The sequence below is a fragment of the Lipophrys pholis genome (assembly GCF_963383615.2).
Source record: "Lipophrys pholis genome assembly, chromosome: 15".
Classification (NCBI taxonomy): domain Eukaryota; kingdom Metazoa; phylum Chordata; class Actinopteri; order Blenniiformes; family Blenniidae; genus Lipophrys; species Lipophrys pholis.
This window is the reverse complement of record NC_137642.1, coordinates 3,105,752-3,122,641: the sequence shown is the minus strand read 5'-3', so window position 1 is coordinate 3,122,641 and position 16,890 is coordinate 3,105,752. Positions and strand designations below refer to the sequence as shown.

Genomic DNA, 16,890 nt, shown 5'->3' with positions numbered 1-16,890 from the left:
TAATCTGTGTCACTAATTTACAAAGATGTAAAATGACACAGATACATATTCCGATGCTGTCTAACTTCCCCTCTCATCTCAAGTCAATGTTACAGTGTATTATTGCTGAGTTTAGACCACTTTGTGTAAAGTTTTCTTTCACGCTTCCAGGTGAGTATTTACTCACCAAATACCTCAAGCCAAATCTTTGCGTTACCTAAACAGGGGCAGTACACATTAAAGTGTTGTCATTTACTTATGTTCCACACAAGGGCAGGATGTGAGAAATGACGACATTGTCAAAGATTTTCTTTATATTGCCCAGTCTTTGCCAGATTTACCTTCAGCTCAGTGCAACAGTTCAACAGAGATTGAATGCTTGCCAATGCAGCAAAGACTGGAAGGCTTTTAATATGTTGACTTGAACTCTTGGCAGCTTTTAATGATAGATTCCCCCAAACTTTATATTTTACCAGCCTTTGTAGCTTTTACTTTTTTTTTTTAGGATTTTCACACACATGCTGATTGGACATGCTGATGAAATCTACCAATACATATACTTGACATGCTGCAGGTAAATTTTCCATCCCGTTAAATCAGAAGTCTCCAACCTCGGTCCTCGAGAGCCCCGTCCTGCATGTTTTAACTTTCTCCCAGTTGCAGCACACCTGATTACAATGAGGGGCTCTTATTTGGCTTTTTCACAACCTTGGTGATGACACCATCATTAGATTCAGGTATTCTGAAGCAGGGAGAGAGCTAAAACGTGCAGTACAGGAGCCCTCCAGGACCAGGCTTGGGCACCCCTGTGTTAGATGATGATAGAAATGCTAGAATGTACTAAAAGTAGTCTCGGGACGTAGTGGCTGGTTGGGTGGGATGGTGAGTTTGAGTTTTTCTTGAGTCCAGATGACATCCATTGTGGGTCAGTGGAGAGTAGTGGGACCCCACTGTGGGCCCACCTGGCCTCCTCCTCTCCCCTCCTTTGGCACCTCTCGCAAAAGCACCCTTGAGTCCTTCCTCCGAGTGCTCCAGCTGCTTCCTCCAGAGCCAGCAGCAGGTCATCGCTCAGCACACAGCGAGGGAGGAGGCAGCTCTGGCATGGAGGTGTGGAGAGGGAGGGGGAGGACGAGGAGGCTGAAGGTGAGCACAGAGAGGATGTCGGGCTTCTTATCAATAGCTTCCAAAAAGTTCTCTTGTTCCCGCACGAATGGGTCGAGATCACTTTATCACGACCCTCAATACTGGGGTATATAATTTACTTTGTACTTTACCTTCGACCCAAACATTTATAGTAGTACGTTAGATCTGGGGTGTCAAACATTTTAGTTCAGGGGCCACACAGCACGATTTCATCTTGAATGGGCTGTTTCGGATCAGTGTAAATTATTATGATTTATATTGTGAAAATATTGAATTGTTGTCCAGCACTGGTGAAATGATTTCTAAATGTGACAGACCTATAGGATATAACTGAATGGTATTCGAAGCTGATTAGCACCTTTTTTATTTTATTCTGCTACTTTTATTTCATTTGTTTTTGGTGCTTCAGATGAATAAATATTCATGATGTGCCAAATGTTTCCTGTTGATGAAAATTCTTTATTCGAAAAAAAAAAAGTGAAACTTTGACTTTTTGTCCACACTTTGTCCAATCAAATGAAGGGGGCGGGACCTATGAATGTGACAACAACTAACCAGAAAGCCTCCTCAATAAAGATGCTTTGGGTTTTTTAGTTGAAACCAAACAAAATAATGGAAATTAAAATTTGAGTGTTTAGGGGTGGCGGTGGGTTAGTTAATGGAGTGGTTCTCTCTCAATTGGAAGGGCACAGGTTCCGATACCCATCCCCCCCGTCCATATGTCAAAGTGCCCTTGAGTAAGGAACCGAACCCCAAACTGCTCCCATTAGATGGATAGAGTGACTTGCATGGCAGCCACATCCACTGGTTTTAAGGGGCAGTGGCAACCTCAGACTTGGGATCAAAAGTGTGCAGGTTTGAATACCACAGCGGTCAGTACACCACTGTGGGTCCCTGAGTGACACCCCTTGACCCCCATCAGCTTCCCAGAGCACTGTAATGTGGCCGCTACTGTACTCTGGAAATAGGATGAGTCAAAGCAGACAAACGAATTTCTCCAAGGGGAATAATGAAGGGTGATTAGTAACTCACTTACTTCCCGTCATCAAAGAAGTGAAGTAACTTTGTTAGGCTTTATATTCAATGTCAAATAGAATTTTTGTCAACGTGTTGACTTGTCTGTTAAATGTGCAGCATCCTGCTGAAGCTCCTGAATGCTCTGCTGACCTGCCCGTCCCTCTGGCCTTACCCTGGACACCCCAGGTACACACACACACACACACACACACACACACACACGAAAATGCATCATTTTTGTGTTTTTGTTTCAGAAATGCTGAAAATGGTGTAGTTAGCACCATCTTCTATGGGATGGGTTTGGAATATATTAAAGTTAAAAGTTTGACATTAAATACAGATGGTTAAGTCAGCTCTACGATTGGCTCGTGCCGTCTCCAACATGGTCTTTTTTTGATTTTTATTTCAAGTTTAGGTTGGCATGTTAGAAATGCATTATATCCTGATACAGTCAGCAGTTGGCCTCATTTGTTTCCAGACCTGTGGACAATGTGTTGGGTTAATATTTATTCTAAAAACACAGGGAAAGGAAGGGATTGCAAAGAATTACATTCAGTGTCGTTTTGTTTATGGCATTTTATGCTTTAATGTAGCATTTAGAATATAAGAGGGATAAAACATGTTCTTACGTCTGTGTATGTATGAAAGTAACGAGCAAACTAAACTATTTTAATGACACCAAAGTGGAGTTATTGCCTTGGCCTCCATTGTGTTCTGTTCCGTGGGAAACGGGTCCGAATGGCTCATTGAGTGTTTAAGGTTGCCGACCCCTGGTCTAAACCGACATGATCACTCAAGAGAACGAAATAAATGGAGCGTTTCACGAGTATCAGCTATGTTACCTCAAAATTAGCATCGCAAGAGTTTCGATTATCAGAACTTTTAATCTACTGAAGCAAAGTATTCCCAAATGTTTATATGTGCATCGTGATGACAAAAGCTCATTGGAAACACTTTTTGTGGCTTCTCTTTATTTTTCTGAAACATTCAGACAAAAGGTTTGATGAAAAGAGTTGGAACGTTTTTCCATGTTCATGGCTCTTCTCAAATATTCAAATCCATTGTTTATTTACTTTCGGAAGAGGAGTAAACACAAGTGCTGTTTTGTATGTAAACCAGATAAATAAATCATGAAAAAGGTGCTTAACATGGTGCTTTTCAGATTTAAATTGCAGTATTATTCCTGCACTTCGAATTGCAATTATCTTGGTGAGGGTCACCGAGGGTATTTGTTGGAGCCCTGAATACTACCTGCAGTTCTTCCATTCAGACTATTCTGCTGCAAGTCATACCACGAGTGGAATGGTATCAACAGTTCAGGTGTGTTTTAGTCCAATTCTGGCATATTTGGACCATCAACAATCTGCATTTTGGTAGAGAAGACCAACAAACATACTAAAATGACATATTTTTGGTTTATGTTCTCAGATTAAAAACTTAGTGCAGATACCAGGAATTCTGTAAAACTAGAATTAAGGTTTCCAGATTATTTGCAAATGATCATAATATGGTTCAGGAGTGAAAAGTGGATCGCGTCTTTCTTAAAACTTTCACATCTGTTTAACTGAATGGACACGGCACAGGGACTACGTCACTCCCATGACCTTCTTATACCTGTAGACCAGCTGTGAACACTTACATTTAACAACTTGTTACTGTAAATGAAAGGCAGAAGCTGCTCAGTGTTGCACTGTTGTCTCTTGATTCTCCATCATGAATTGAGATGTGAAGGAACAAGTTGTTTCCACTGTAGATGGAGGAATGGCTGGAATAGATTATACTGTCACCTAAAGCCCTTTTATTCTAAATGCAATGCACTTGGATGTTTGAGGGAGACGGCATAAGAATTTGTTCGGCCCTCTTCAAACTAAGCTGTGATAATAGTATAATAATTCAGCAAGTTCTGATTATTTTTTGTTAGGACCTCATTCTTCAACTAGTGAAGGCACTGGAGTCAAAGCAGCTCCTCATCCAATATGGCGGCAATGCTTACCACACTCCAGCAGTCAATGAATTGTTCATGTCTGAAATGTTCACGTTAAAGATTTCTTCATTCCCATAACGGTTCCCCCTGGTCACAGTCTTTGCATGACTGTTGCAATTCATCATCGCCCCATGAGATAGTGTAGTGAGTGTCCAACATGTACAACACTCGATCAGCTGAAGTTTGACCGGTTGCTAAAGTGACCCACTGATACCATCTCATGCCAAAAACTTTACATTACCTTAGTCTTGTACCTTAATACCTTTGAGCTTTGCCATCTTTGGACACACACTCCAATCCACACACTGATTAGGCTCTAACACAATTGACTCATGTTTTGCTGCTGATTGCATAGTCTGTCCAAAAACATCCCCACCTGCTCTGGTCGGACCGTTCTCCCCCAGCCCCTCAAATTTAGTCCACTTTAATTGGTGTTAGAGAGCTTTGATGTGGAAACCAGCTGTGGGCTCTTTGTAGCTCCTCCACTCCTCTTTATTGTTGTTTGCCGTCTTTGCTTCATTCACTCTTCACGCTTTTGATCTCGGTCACTGCCTCCGAGTGTGTGTCACCACACACACACACACACAGCCTTTTTTTCCCAGGTATTCCAACTCGGGCTGCATGGTATTAAGTCAACATGTGATAATAGTGAATATTGCATTAACGATATTATCCATGTACGATCTACTGAACTTATTTACAGTTTGTTGGCTTTGTTGTTTTGAGATTTATTTTCTTAGTTCCCTGTGGCCACCAGATAAGAAGTAATTACAATATTTTCCAGACTGAGTTTCATCTGACAAAAATTCTTCACAAAGAGATTCCCCTTTACGAAGACATTTGCGCAACACTGGTGTACACACGTATTTTGTAATTTTTTTAAGTAATCTGTCAAGACTTTTCTGCTCAATACTATTTGAAATAACATAAGTCAAATTCATTATCGTTTTAGAAGTTCACTGAGCTTTTCAATCATCCATAACCCAGAAAAAAGACAAAACAACCTCCAAAACAAAATTGTTATTTTTGCATGACAACATAAGTTTCAAAAGGGTCTTACTCTATTTAAATTTGTGTTTAAATCCTGCTGTATAGATTTTTCTTTTTGGAAATATTTTTCTTGGTTTGCCAGTTGAAAAAAGTGTGACCTATAGTCTGGACAACACGGTGAGACTCTCAATCAGTTAAAAAAAAGTCTGTCCTTAATGCTTGTTGCTTATGTTGACAAGAATAAATTGACTGCATGTCGGGCTGCCTGAATTCCATCATTAAAAATAAAAAGAGCTGCTGCTCCGTTCTTCTGAAAATGTACTTTGTGTGTACCTGTGTGTGAGGGCGAGCTTGAGTTTCACTCCTCAGGACTGTCATGTCACAAACCAGTTTGTGTCGAGTGACGTTAGAGGCAGAAATCTGAGCGAGGTGTGTGTGCGTGTGCGTGTGCGTGTGCGTGTGCGTGTGCGTGTGCGTGTGCGTGTGCGTGTGCGTGTGCGTGTGCGTGTGTGTGTGTGTGTGTGTGTGTGTGTGTGTGTGTGTGTGTCTGAGCTGATACATGGCAGGCGTACAGTGAGGACCAGCTTAGAACAGCGCTACCGTATGGAGCCTGTCTGCCTGCTGAGCCGTTGATGGATCTCTCCCACACTGCAACATGAAGTGTGTGTGTGCGTGCGCCCTTGCATCTGTGCCAAGTGTGTTTTTGTCTAATGTGTGAAGGGTGTGTGTGGCGGGGGGAAGGGCCTGTCTGTCGGCAGTCCTGACATGTTCATTTGAATGAGTAATTATTGCCTGCTCTGTTGCAGGGCCAAGACGTGCCACTCTGTGCATTTGTGTGGAACTAGACGTGTGTGTGTGTGTGTGTGTGTGTGTGTGTGTGTGTGTGTGTGTGTGTGTGTGTGTGTGTGTGTGTGTGTGTGTGTGTGTGTGTGTGTGTGTGTGTGTGTGTGTGTGTGTGTGTGTGTGTGTGTGTGTGTGTGTGTGTGTGTGTGTGTGTGTGTGTGTGTGTGTGTGTGTGGTGATAGTTTGTCCTTTGTGCTGCAGGCTGTACGTGCTGATTCTTAACAACGTAACGGTACATGTATTAAGAGATGAAGTAAGTAAGGTGAGGGAATCAGGATGGAAGAAGTGGACGAGAAATAAATGAAATACCATGACTCTGCAGTATTTCCAAGATATCGTGGCTTTTTGCTGACGGCATTTGAAAACATGGATTGTTGTCCTGAATAGCTGAGGCAGGCCACTGGACATTTTTATTGGAATAAAAAAATAAGGGTAATAATAATAACAGTAATAAATGTGTTTTCTGTTGAGAGATTGACATCTAACAGAAGGTTAAATTATAGTAATCTAAATGTCAGAAACCAGGAATGCATTTGATTAGTCAGCTTAGCTATTAAAAGTTCTCCCCCTTGAAAGCCCGAAATATTAGTTAGATATCAGATTAACTGTCAAGCAGCTGCTCGCCACTAGTTGGAACTGGAGAGCCGTCATACAACCACATAAACAGTGCTGAAATTACTAAAGAGCGCCGTAGGAAGTTGGAGTGATGCCCTCTTCACAGGACCATCAATGGTAAATGGAGCTCATTTTAGAGCTGCAAGTAACAATTATTTTGCTACTCGATTAATGTGTTGATTATTTTTATTATTTTTATTTATGACGATACATATATATATATATATATATATATATATATATATATATATATATATACTTTGTTTGTTTATTAAGAACAAAACAAGACAACTGCATTTCACAGCATTTTATTTAAGTAACATCTCTAAATCAGCTCAAAAGGAACACAATGAGCTTCATGATCAATAACTGGACACAAAGATAAACTTCTTCTCAGCCTTGACTCAGTTTGCAGGTCATACGTCTTTTTTGTGGCGTTAATGTGAAGTGCTTCAACACTTTGGATGACTTTTGTCTTGAAGTTTTCTCCCCCAATGTTTTTCTTTCCTCCTGTTTGTTGGACCTTTCGACAGCCGCCTCCGCCATATTGCTGAAAGCACCGACTGTGCTGTGACACACGTGATTCAAATCAAGGCCAACTATTGGCTGTTCACTTCTTTTACTGCTGTGCTGGTAGATTACAGCCCCTGGTGGCTCATTACTGCCACACTGTGGTAGCTGCTAAAAACAAAAAACATTTGAAGGAAAAAGAAAAGACTGCTTACGGTAAAAAAAAATTATCAACCAGCAAATCGATGACTAAATTAGTTGATGGCTATTTTGATGATTGATTTTAATCGATTCAATTGATTGGTTGTTTCAGCCCTAGTTCATTTACACTTACAAGTTTGGGATTTTCTGTGAAATTTCACACATTAAAACCTTAACATGTGGACCTAATGTGACTTTTCTAAACTTTTGAATGCACATGTTCAACCGTTCTATGTTTCCGTACGTTTTGCGCAGCATTTTGTAATCTGGGATTAGCTCGGTTGCCGTTTGGGGCTCTTATTTCTGTAACCCAGAAGCTCAATGACCTGAGGGCCGCCCTTCAACAACAATGGGACGCTATGCCTCGGCAGACAATAAGTCCCATTTTTTAACAGCAGGAGACGTCGCTGTCAGGCTGTAATTAATGCTCAAAGACACATGACAAGTTATTGAGACATCTTTTGTTGTGGTTTACTTTCTGCTGTTGGCTTTTGTTTCAGTAAAGTGTTTGAGTTGAGAAAATCACAATCGCTTCTACTTAAAGGAGCAGGCGATGGTGAATTCAAAAGTGCTGCTTTCATGATATATATATATTATCACACTTTTTTGCCCCCGATACCGATCCGATTTTTCAGAATTGAGTATCGGCCGATACCGATACTTTCCCGATCCGATACTCACATTGCCATTGCAAATATACTCAATAGTCTATTTTTGGAGCAACTAAGATGTCTGAAGCTAAAAGCACTATTGGCAGAAGCTTTGTTTAGCTAGAAATGATTGTAAAACTCACTTATTGAATCAAAATTCTACTCTTTCTCTTTAGTTGTTGTAAACTGAGGGTACATCCACACGACAAAAAAAACAATCTTTTTCCTCCCTGGCCTTCTCCCAAAAAACCGTCCACACCTCACTATGAACACGGCTCAACACGAGGCTTCAGGGCATGTAGTACACATGCCATGCCTTTAGGGGCGCTGTGACTCACCAAACACAATAAAAAAGCAGAAGAAGACAGACCACATAAAAATTTAGAAGTAGACTTCTGCACATAAACACATAAACCACTATAAATATCTGCGTTGTTTATTCACGTGAGAGAAGAAAAAAAAGGAATGAGAATTTAATGATTTACTGTGTAATAAATACTGTTTTGGCAAATTTCACTTTGTTGTGATTTCCCCCTTATTGCATCCAAGTTAAACATTAGCATATATATAAACGAGAATGTTTTAATGTCAAACTTTAATTGCGTGCATCAAAAGTGTCCATTGTTGAGGCACAATATTGAGATATATATCGTGTATCGTGATATGGCCTAAGAATATCAAGATCTTGATAAAATACCATATCGCTCAGCCCAATTTTATATTTTTATATATATATCAGGGCTGGGCAGGTTAACAGGTCATCATGTTGACACAGTAATATATGAACACATGCAACTATTTCCTCATGCAGAAACACAGTTTTAGTTTTTAGTCTTGTTATTTTTTTAATTTGTTGCTCATTGGCTCTGAATAGCTCTGCTGATGAGTACTGGCTTGGGATGGGTGTCATCACGCACCTCGGCCAATGAGAGCATTTGAGACGGGTTCACACGAACCAGAACAGTAAAATGGAGAAAGATACTGAACTCTTATACATCTCTTCTGCACGACGGAGTTGATTGAACCAAAGTTGTTTGTTACTACTGCAAAGTTCTTATCACTGGAATAATTTTAGTCTGAAGTATCACTTAAAAAAAATACACATCGTACACGTCGTTAATACCAGCAAATCACTCACCGGGTCTTGAGAGCTGGTGTCCTGCAAGTTTTAGGTCTCTAACAGGTGCATCACACCTGAATGCAATCGGGCTCGTTATTGGGCTTTTTTTACAAGCTTAATCATCGCCTCAACATTAGATTGAGGTGTTCTGAAGCCGGGAGAGCTAAAACGTGCAGGACATCGGCTCTCGAGGCCCGGATTGAAGACCCCTGGATTAGAACAAAATAGTGAGAGCTCATTTTGTACAAAAGATTTAGAACGGCTGAAGGTTTAAAGTGAGTGAAGTTTAGCCTTTTGAGTAGAAAGGAGTGGATTCATCCCGTCTGGCTTCTGCGAGGAAGGTCAGAAAGAGATATCATAAATGGATAAAGACGACTGATTGAGACGGCCAAGGAGCAAATCTCGGCTCTCTTTCATGCTTCCCTCCAGTCTGGTTGCTCTCGCACACGTTCTTCTCTCACATTCTGCAGGAATTCAATTACCACCTCTTCTTCTTCCTCCTTTTTTTCATTTCCTTCTCTCTGAACTGGGTTGAGCGCAGTTATCCCGAGCCGTAACCGTAATCATACCACTGGCATTAATTGGGCTGTAATTGCTGAGGCTCTCTGCACCTGGACGATGCTTAATTGTGTGCACTGTGCTGGCACAATGACCCATAATTTTTGGTTCATTTTTCCCCCTAATTTTTTCTCTCTCATTCCATCTGTAGCACTCACCCACACCTCCATCAGCCTCCTTTTCTCTTCCTTTACATGCGTGTGAGCAGGTGTGTGTGTGTGTGTGTGTGTGCACCTTAGGTTTTTCAGCTTTTACCAAATGGTCATTTGTTGTCTGCTCCCCTTCTTTTGGTTTCCTCCAAATGTTGGGAGCTTTGAGATGTTTTCACTGACTAATAATGAAATTGCAGGATCCTCTTTTTCCTCACTCTCTCACTCCTTTCTCTTTGATAGTAAACCTAATCACACGTTTCTCGCTGAGGCGTTTCAAGCGTCATACATCAGTTAGCTTGATTTACTTTTCACTTGAATTGACAATTACTTTCTTTATTGATCAATCTACGACTAATAGATCAACAATTGTCTTTGTGGCGTGTAAGTAATGCTAAAAACACACAATGACTTTTCAGAGTGTTCATTTAGGTATCCCAACTCCAAAGTCAAAGAAAAGTTTGGACAGTTTGCTGGATGTCATTAAAATGAAGAACTGCCACATTAAATTGAGGCTAAATTGCATTTAAAGGAGGCAGACTGGTGAATTCACTCTACATGCTAAAAACTATTCAGAGCAATCGCCGTGTTCAGACATCTTTTTTTTCCCCAACATTGTTTATTGGCTTTTCCATCAGACCATGTTCAAATATACAAATTTTGTAAAAGTATGTAGTAGGGCTGCACCAATACCATATCAAGGCCCATACTGCACAGGGTACTCGTACTCATAAACAGATCCCTGATTCAACCCAGCGAGTATTACATCTCTCAGCAACATCAGAAGCAGGTAGACAAGCGGTGGTGAGAGATGTCTGCGGTTTTAGACTCTTTAATATTAATGAGAATGACAAAAGCAAGACGGAGTGTAAATGATGTTCTGCCAAAATATGAAGAGAAGGTGACTGATGGTTCGCCGACGCCAGCAACTTAATCAGCAGAGACATTCAGACCAGTAGAGTTAACCCAGTGTTACTCATTAGATTAACTGCTCAGTGGATCAGGAGGATTTCAGTGTTTCCTCTCGGATTTTTTTCAGCAGGGGGAGCAAATATAAAATAAAAATAAATACATGGCGCAAAAAAGTAGCGTAACCCCAAAATTTTGAAAAAAAATAGACCTTAAACGGTGCATTCCAATGCATTGTGGACTACTGAATACTACGTTGTGACATTGTGTGTGATAAATTGTAGGACCACTTGATATTGAATGAACAAAACACTAAATAATATGTTATGGAAGAAACATACTTATTTTAAATCGCATAACTGAACCAATATATATATATATATATATATATATATATATATATATATATATATATATATCGTTATTAGTGCTGTCAATCGATACAATTTTTTTTACTAATTGCACAATTTTCTGTAATTATTTGCAATTAGTCGCATTTTTTTTCTACTGACGACTGAAGCTTGCAATGGATATTTATTCAGGGAAAACCACGGAATTAATGTCGACTGAACACACAGAAGCTATATTTAAATTCAAAGACTGTTTTTATAGCGTCGTTTTAACTTTGCATGAATGCTGTTTCTCTCAAAGATTAGCAAAAATAATGAGAACATAAATAAATGTAATAATAAACATCTAACATAAGTCTGGGTTTTGTTAGAGTGCAGGTCCACCACTTTGAGAATTTTAATATTGCTAGAAACAAAGTCGTGAACTTATTACATGAACAAATGGCAATAATATACTGTAATATCAACCAGCCATCAGCTAACTTTTAAAAGTGAAACTTTCTACCTTAATATTATTCCACTCAGGATTGTGCTGCTCTGTAGTTACGGTGCTGCACCCAGAGACGCTGCACATGCTTCTCCAGTAAGGGAGTAAAAAAACCAGACAAAAACGGAAGTAAACAAAACTGCGTACATTTTTTTTTTTACGAATTAAACGTTTCAAATCAATTAATTACATGAATGCGTTATTTTTGACAGTACTTATATATATATATATATATATATATATATATATATCAGTGGCGGGCCGTCAAGGCCTGCAAGGCCTTCTCTGCAGGCCTAGGAAAAATATCAGAATCACAGACGGATATTGATTATATTTTGTCCATAAATACTTCTTAGATAATTCCAAACAATCTATCTGCTTCTTCTCATAGCTTCTCCCCTGGCTGCTGCTTCCAGACGTGTACTTCCATATTAAAGCTTTTAACCAATCACATTTCAGCCATCACCTGTTGCCAGGTAAAGAAATCTGTCTGAGGCCTTCAGATTCAATTCTGCAGGCGTCTGCAGTGTAAACCAAGCGTCTCTCACGCTGCTGCTTCAACCAATCAGATTTTGATATTGGCGACTCAGGACCTTCTAGAAGGCCGAGTGTGACGTCAGTGTATTCAAGCCCTCTGATTGGATCGTCAGAGAGTTCACTCTCCAGCGCTAGCTGACTGCATCTGTAGCACGCTGCACAAACAAAAATATAGTTGTGTTGATTTAATAGCGGTTTTGTCAACCTACAATGGCTAAAGGAGAAGATAAAGACATTTGGTTGCAGATTTATTGTCGAAACCATTTTCAAGATGGACTTTTCCAAGAGGTCATTGAACGCACCGCAGCACTCCAAGCGCACGGAGGTCCAGTGCAATTTATTTGCTTCACTACAACTTCACACTGCAACTATGTTACATGCCATTATATTATTTCCAAGACCATGAAAAGCTGACGTTTGTCACCGTCCTTGACCCTCAGGAGTTTTGGGAATAGCAACCGCTTCTTTATGCAGCTGCAGCAGAAGGAGACACATGAACTCAGATTTTTTTCATCGTCACAAACAGCCTTCGTCATATCTTATCTGTGAGCCATAATCATCAAAATTTCAAGAAATAAAGGCTTGAAATATTTCACTCTGTGTCATGAGCCTATATCATATATGGGATTGACTTTCTGAAATGAGTGACAAAAAATATTTAACATTTTCATGATATTCTAATGTTTTGAGATATACCTGTGTATATGTATGTAGACTAAATAAAATTCAACTTCAGGGGCCACATCATCTTGAGTGGGCTGGACTGGTAAAATATTGCTATAATAACCATTAAAGCTACACTTGAAAGTTTTTGCTTTGTTGTGGTGCACAGTGTTTGTGATGAAACTGTCTATAATTTTACAAGATCACACAATTACTACTGAAAATGGCTACAATCTCAACATAAAGTCAGTTTTAATGCAAAATACAGTGAAATGTCAAAAAAAAAAAATATAAGCCTATATAATCACCTTGCTTGGTGGATTCTGGGACCAGATTGGAGCCTTTAGCGGCCAGCTTTGGCCCACGGGCCTTATGTTTGACTGATGTAAACTTGACAGCAGGACCGAGCTGCGGGAGGCTGTCCCTCATTGAGGTTTGTTAACAGTTAAAACCTCTCCACGCAAGACGATGCGTCCTCCCTAATTGCTGGGTCCCCTCGCCTGAGGATTGATTGTACACATAATTTAGACGGCTTTGAGCAAGCTGTGCGCTATTCTTTCGTTCGTCTTTTTCGAAAATTGAAGGTCCATATGACGGCTGGAGAGTCGCTGCCTTAAACTGCACTGAAATGGAGCTGCTGCTGCTTGACGTGGCTTTAGCAGCCAACAAGCTGCCTGTGTTCAGTCTCTTCCACTGAGCACACTGTGCACCAGAGGACATACTGGACCCAGTGCAGGACTCTGCTGTGAAGGTGGAGACTTCCAGAGTTGGTGTATTTGTGTCAATTAAAGAAAAAGGGAAATCTGAAGGAGCGGCGGCGAGGATTTAGGAATGGTGGCCCGGCACTCTTAAATGAATGTAGAGGATTGTACTCCCAGCCATGCTACATGCTACATGCTAAAGAGTTTCTGGGCTCACACACCAGAGATGCTACATGCTAAACATGATAAACGTATGACTGATACACTCATTGATATTGATCCCTCGGTCTACAATCAATCAATCAATCAATCAACATTTATTTATAAATGCCCTCACAACGCTCAAGGTGACCAGAGTGCCTTCCAGTAAAATGAGAAAGAAAGGAATTTAAAAAGAACAAGAGTGAAAACATACGCTATATAACAGAGTAAAATCAAATCAAATAAAATGTCACCATATTACTGAGGATTAAATATCGGTTTTGAGGCTGAGTTTAAAGAGGCCAGATTTGGCGCATGTCAGGGGTAGTTTGTTCAAGAGTCTGCAGCCAGAAACTGAGAAAGCCCGATTTCCCCAGTATTTATACCTGGCTAAAGCAGCTGCTTTGTAGACCGAGGGCCACGTCCGCATAATGGTTCCCCTCAAAGGGCCACATGTAACTGTAGGACAGTATAAATGGAACTAAATGGAACCAAATATAATGTAAAATAAACGTAACTACTCCTCAATTTTAAATTACTCTGACTTCATTACTTATTGATATTACAAATATTACATATGCATTTGTATAGATGTAAAAAAAATATGTTTGCAAATTGCTCTGTTAAGGCTAACTTTGGCATACTTAGGTCCGTGCTTTGTGTCAAAATGCTGACGTGTATTGTACTCTTTGATGACCGCCATATGCCTCATAACACAAAAGACATACCGGGTTTTTCTCCTTGAAGCACAAACATGTTTTAGCCTTTCCATCATTCATGAAATATCCTTCCATCTGCATCAATTATTCTCTTCCTGGACGTTTTGGGATCAAGCCTACTTGTTTAAAATTGCATTGATGCTTATACACTGCAGTCTAGTGTCGTCCCTTTATGGTCAATGCAGTTTTACAAAGATGCGGCGAGCTCGAAGAAACAAACCTCACTACTTGATCAAATATATTTTGCAGTAGGTGCAAAAGTGCATACACAATAGACAATTTAATGTTTTAAGCTTTTTCATTCTCAACACCACTCCGCCCAGGGCTTGGGCTGCGGCTGGAGGGAGCAGTCGCCCCTGCCTCCCTCCCCGCTGCACGGTGTGCCTCGTCGGGCCCTCGTCCCTCCGTGTCCATGCCTCAATGCAATTCCCAATAGACGCTCACCCCAAGGTTTGCACTTGCACACTGCACGTCTACTGGGAACCATCAAACTTTTAAGCCCGAGCTGGCCTTGACTTTGACACGCGCTGTAGAGTGTAACGCTGTTGGATGTGTGTGTAGCATCAACACAGAGGCTGTGCAGAGGTGGTTCACAGTAACATAGCCTATCATTTGAGTATAAAGTATGAATTAGACCTCAGCTCATTTAATACCTACTTGTATCAGTACTCTGTATAGGCAAGTAGCTAAAGGTCGGTACTCGTACTTCTCTTTTAAAAAAAGTAGTATCTGTGCATCCTAATAGATAAATCAAGTGTAATCACAGTAAAAAAAATTATCAAGTGTAATCACAGTAAAAAAAATTACCATCAAAGAGCAAAACTTAAAAATAATCAAACAAAGCAAAGAAAACACACCAAACAAAATCACAAAAAACCCACATCCGTCATTAGAAAATAAAAAGAGAGAATATGTTAAGACATGCAGTTCCAGGCCCATCTTGGTTACACATCCTTCACTTTAAAATATATCAGTTCCTCTGCGAGATCGTAATCCTTTTTACATTAAGATGGACCTCACATATTGTTGAATTTATTGGCTAAACCAACAGCTAAGAGCTGAATCTCTTCCAGTCCTATGAATCATGGAATGTCTTCTATCCAGCGAGTGTGAGATGGAGGTCTGTTTGATTTCCAGGTGATCAGTATAACTGTGTGTTCAGAAAACTTAAAGCTCAAACAGACAAAGAAGAAACCTTCAATGCGCTGGATGCCTCTGAGCACTTCATGACGGTTTGTCTTGGCGTCTATCAGTCTCAGCCTTCCTGAAGGTTGTTTGCAGTCAAGTGCGGGTCCTGATGTGTCTTTGAAGAACTCCTACAAGCTGGAAACTTTTCTCAGTCTCCCAAACCTCGACTCGACCTCAGCTGTTCCCTTCAACTGCCACTTAATTATGTTATGAAGAGAGAAAAATGACTACCTGCTTTCTGCTTTGTGGGCATCAATTATACTAATTCCGAGCCGCTCCGAGGAGCCGATGGCTGCTGATCGTCGGGACATGGTTTGAGGAGTCAGTGTTTGCGAAGCTTTGAAATTTTCATCACCTGGCCTTTTCCTAATGACGATTGTGAACAAGCCATCGCCTCAACCGGCTCATTAAAGTGTGAGACCTTGGTGAAAAGAAAAATAAAAGAGTTATCAAACACCTTCAATTCCTTCAGGGCTGAAAGTTTCGCACGCTGCTTCTTCTCTGGTTTTTTCACTGTGAAGTCACACACAACATAAATATTCCACTAATCTGGCTCAGAGTGCTCAAAACAAGGCAGGCGCCACCTCGTCCTCGTTTCACATAACTCCTCGCAGTGAATGGCTTTGACCAGACTTTAACATGCCAGAAAGATTTTCTTATTGGCCTGGATCCAAGGATTGTCAGTTAAAGGTTTGAGAAATATTATTCTTTGAGTTTCCATTAATTCCCATTTTTCTTCAAATTCTCCTCACAGAATTATTTTAAATTGAAGTCATTTGACGACAATCAAACTGAATTTATTCCATATTATATACACCAAATGAATCCGTCCTGGAAAAAAATAAACAGTGTCAGAAAAATAGTACAGTGTATTCAATGTTGACAAATTTGATTTTAATTGTTAATGGAGATAAAATTAATGATAACAGTTAAAATGGCTGTGCAACAAAAAACATCTGGAATGGCTAAAAAAACTTATATTGTAACTTATACTTATACTTGTAATTTATAGATTACATAAACATAATATTGCTTTGGTGACTACAATACCAACAAAACTTTTATAAACCATTGTAGGCTCAGGTGGTTATATAGCTCATTTGTTTTGGAGGACAATGGGAAATAAAGATGACAGACCTCCGACAGCGACACCCAACACCCAAAGTTCTTGACGCTAAATCCTCAGACAGATGCAGACAGCTTCTGTCCATCTTCTGTGTTCATTACTGAGTCATTTGCTTCATTTCCAGCAAGTTTATAGATATTAAACAGAGTAATACCACTGCTGACCTGTGGGGGCAGTGCTGTGAAGAGCATAGCTCGTGTGACCAATGAAAGAGGGCAGAAATGAGGATTCCTTCAAGGAACGGCTGAAT

At 40.2% G+C, this 16,890-nt stretch overlaps 1 protein-coding gene across 2 annotated transcripts in view; it reads left to right on the top strand.

Moving 5' to 3' along the window:
- Positions 1-16,890, top strand: part of fancl (FA complementation group L) — a 41,287-nt gene that overhangs the window by 15,621 nt on the left and 8,776 nt on the right. Inside the window, exon 7 of one of the 2 annotated variants that reach the window (XM_080482335.1) lies at positions 2,257-2,325. The exons of the other annotated variant lie outside the window; for it this stretch is intronic. Within the exon in view, the coding sequence (XP_080338461.1) occupies positions 2,257-2,325 (69 nt within the window). The remainder of the gene's footprint in view (positions 1-2,256; positions 2,326-16,890) is intronic. 2 annotated transcript variants of the gene reach the window in all.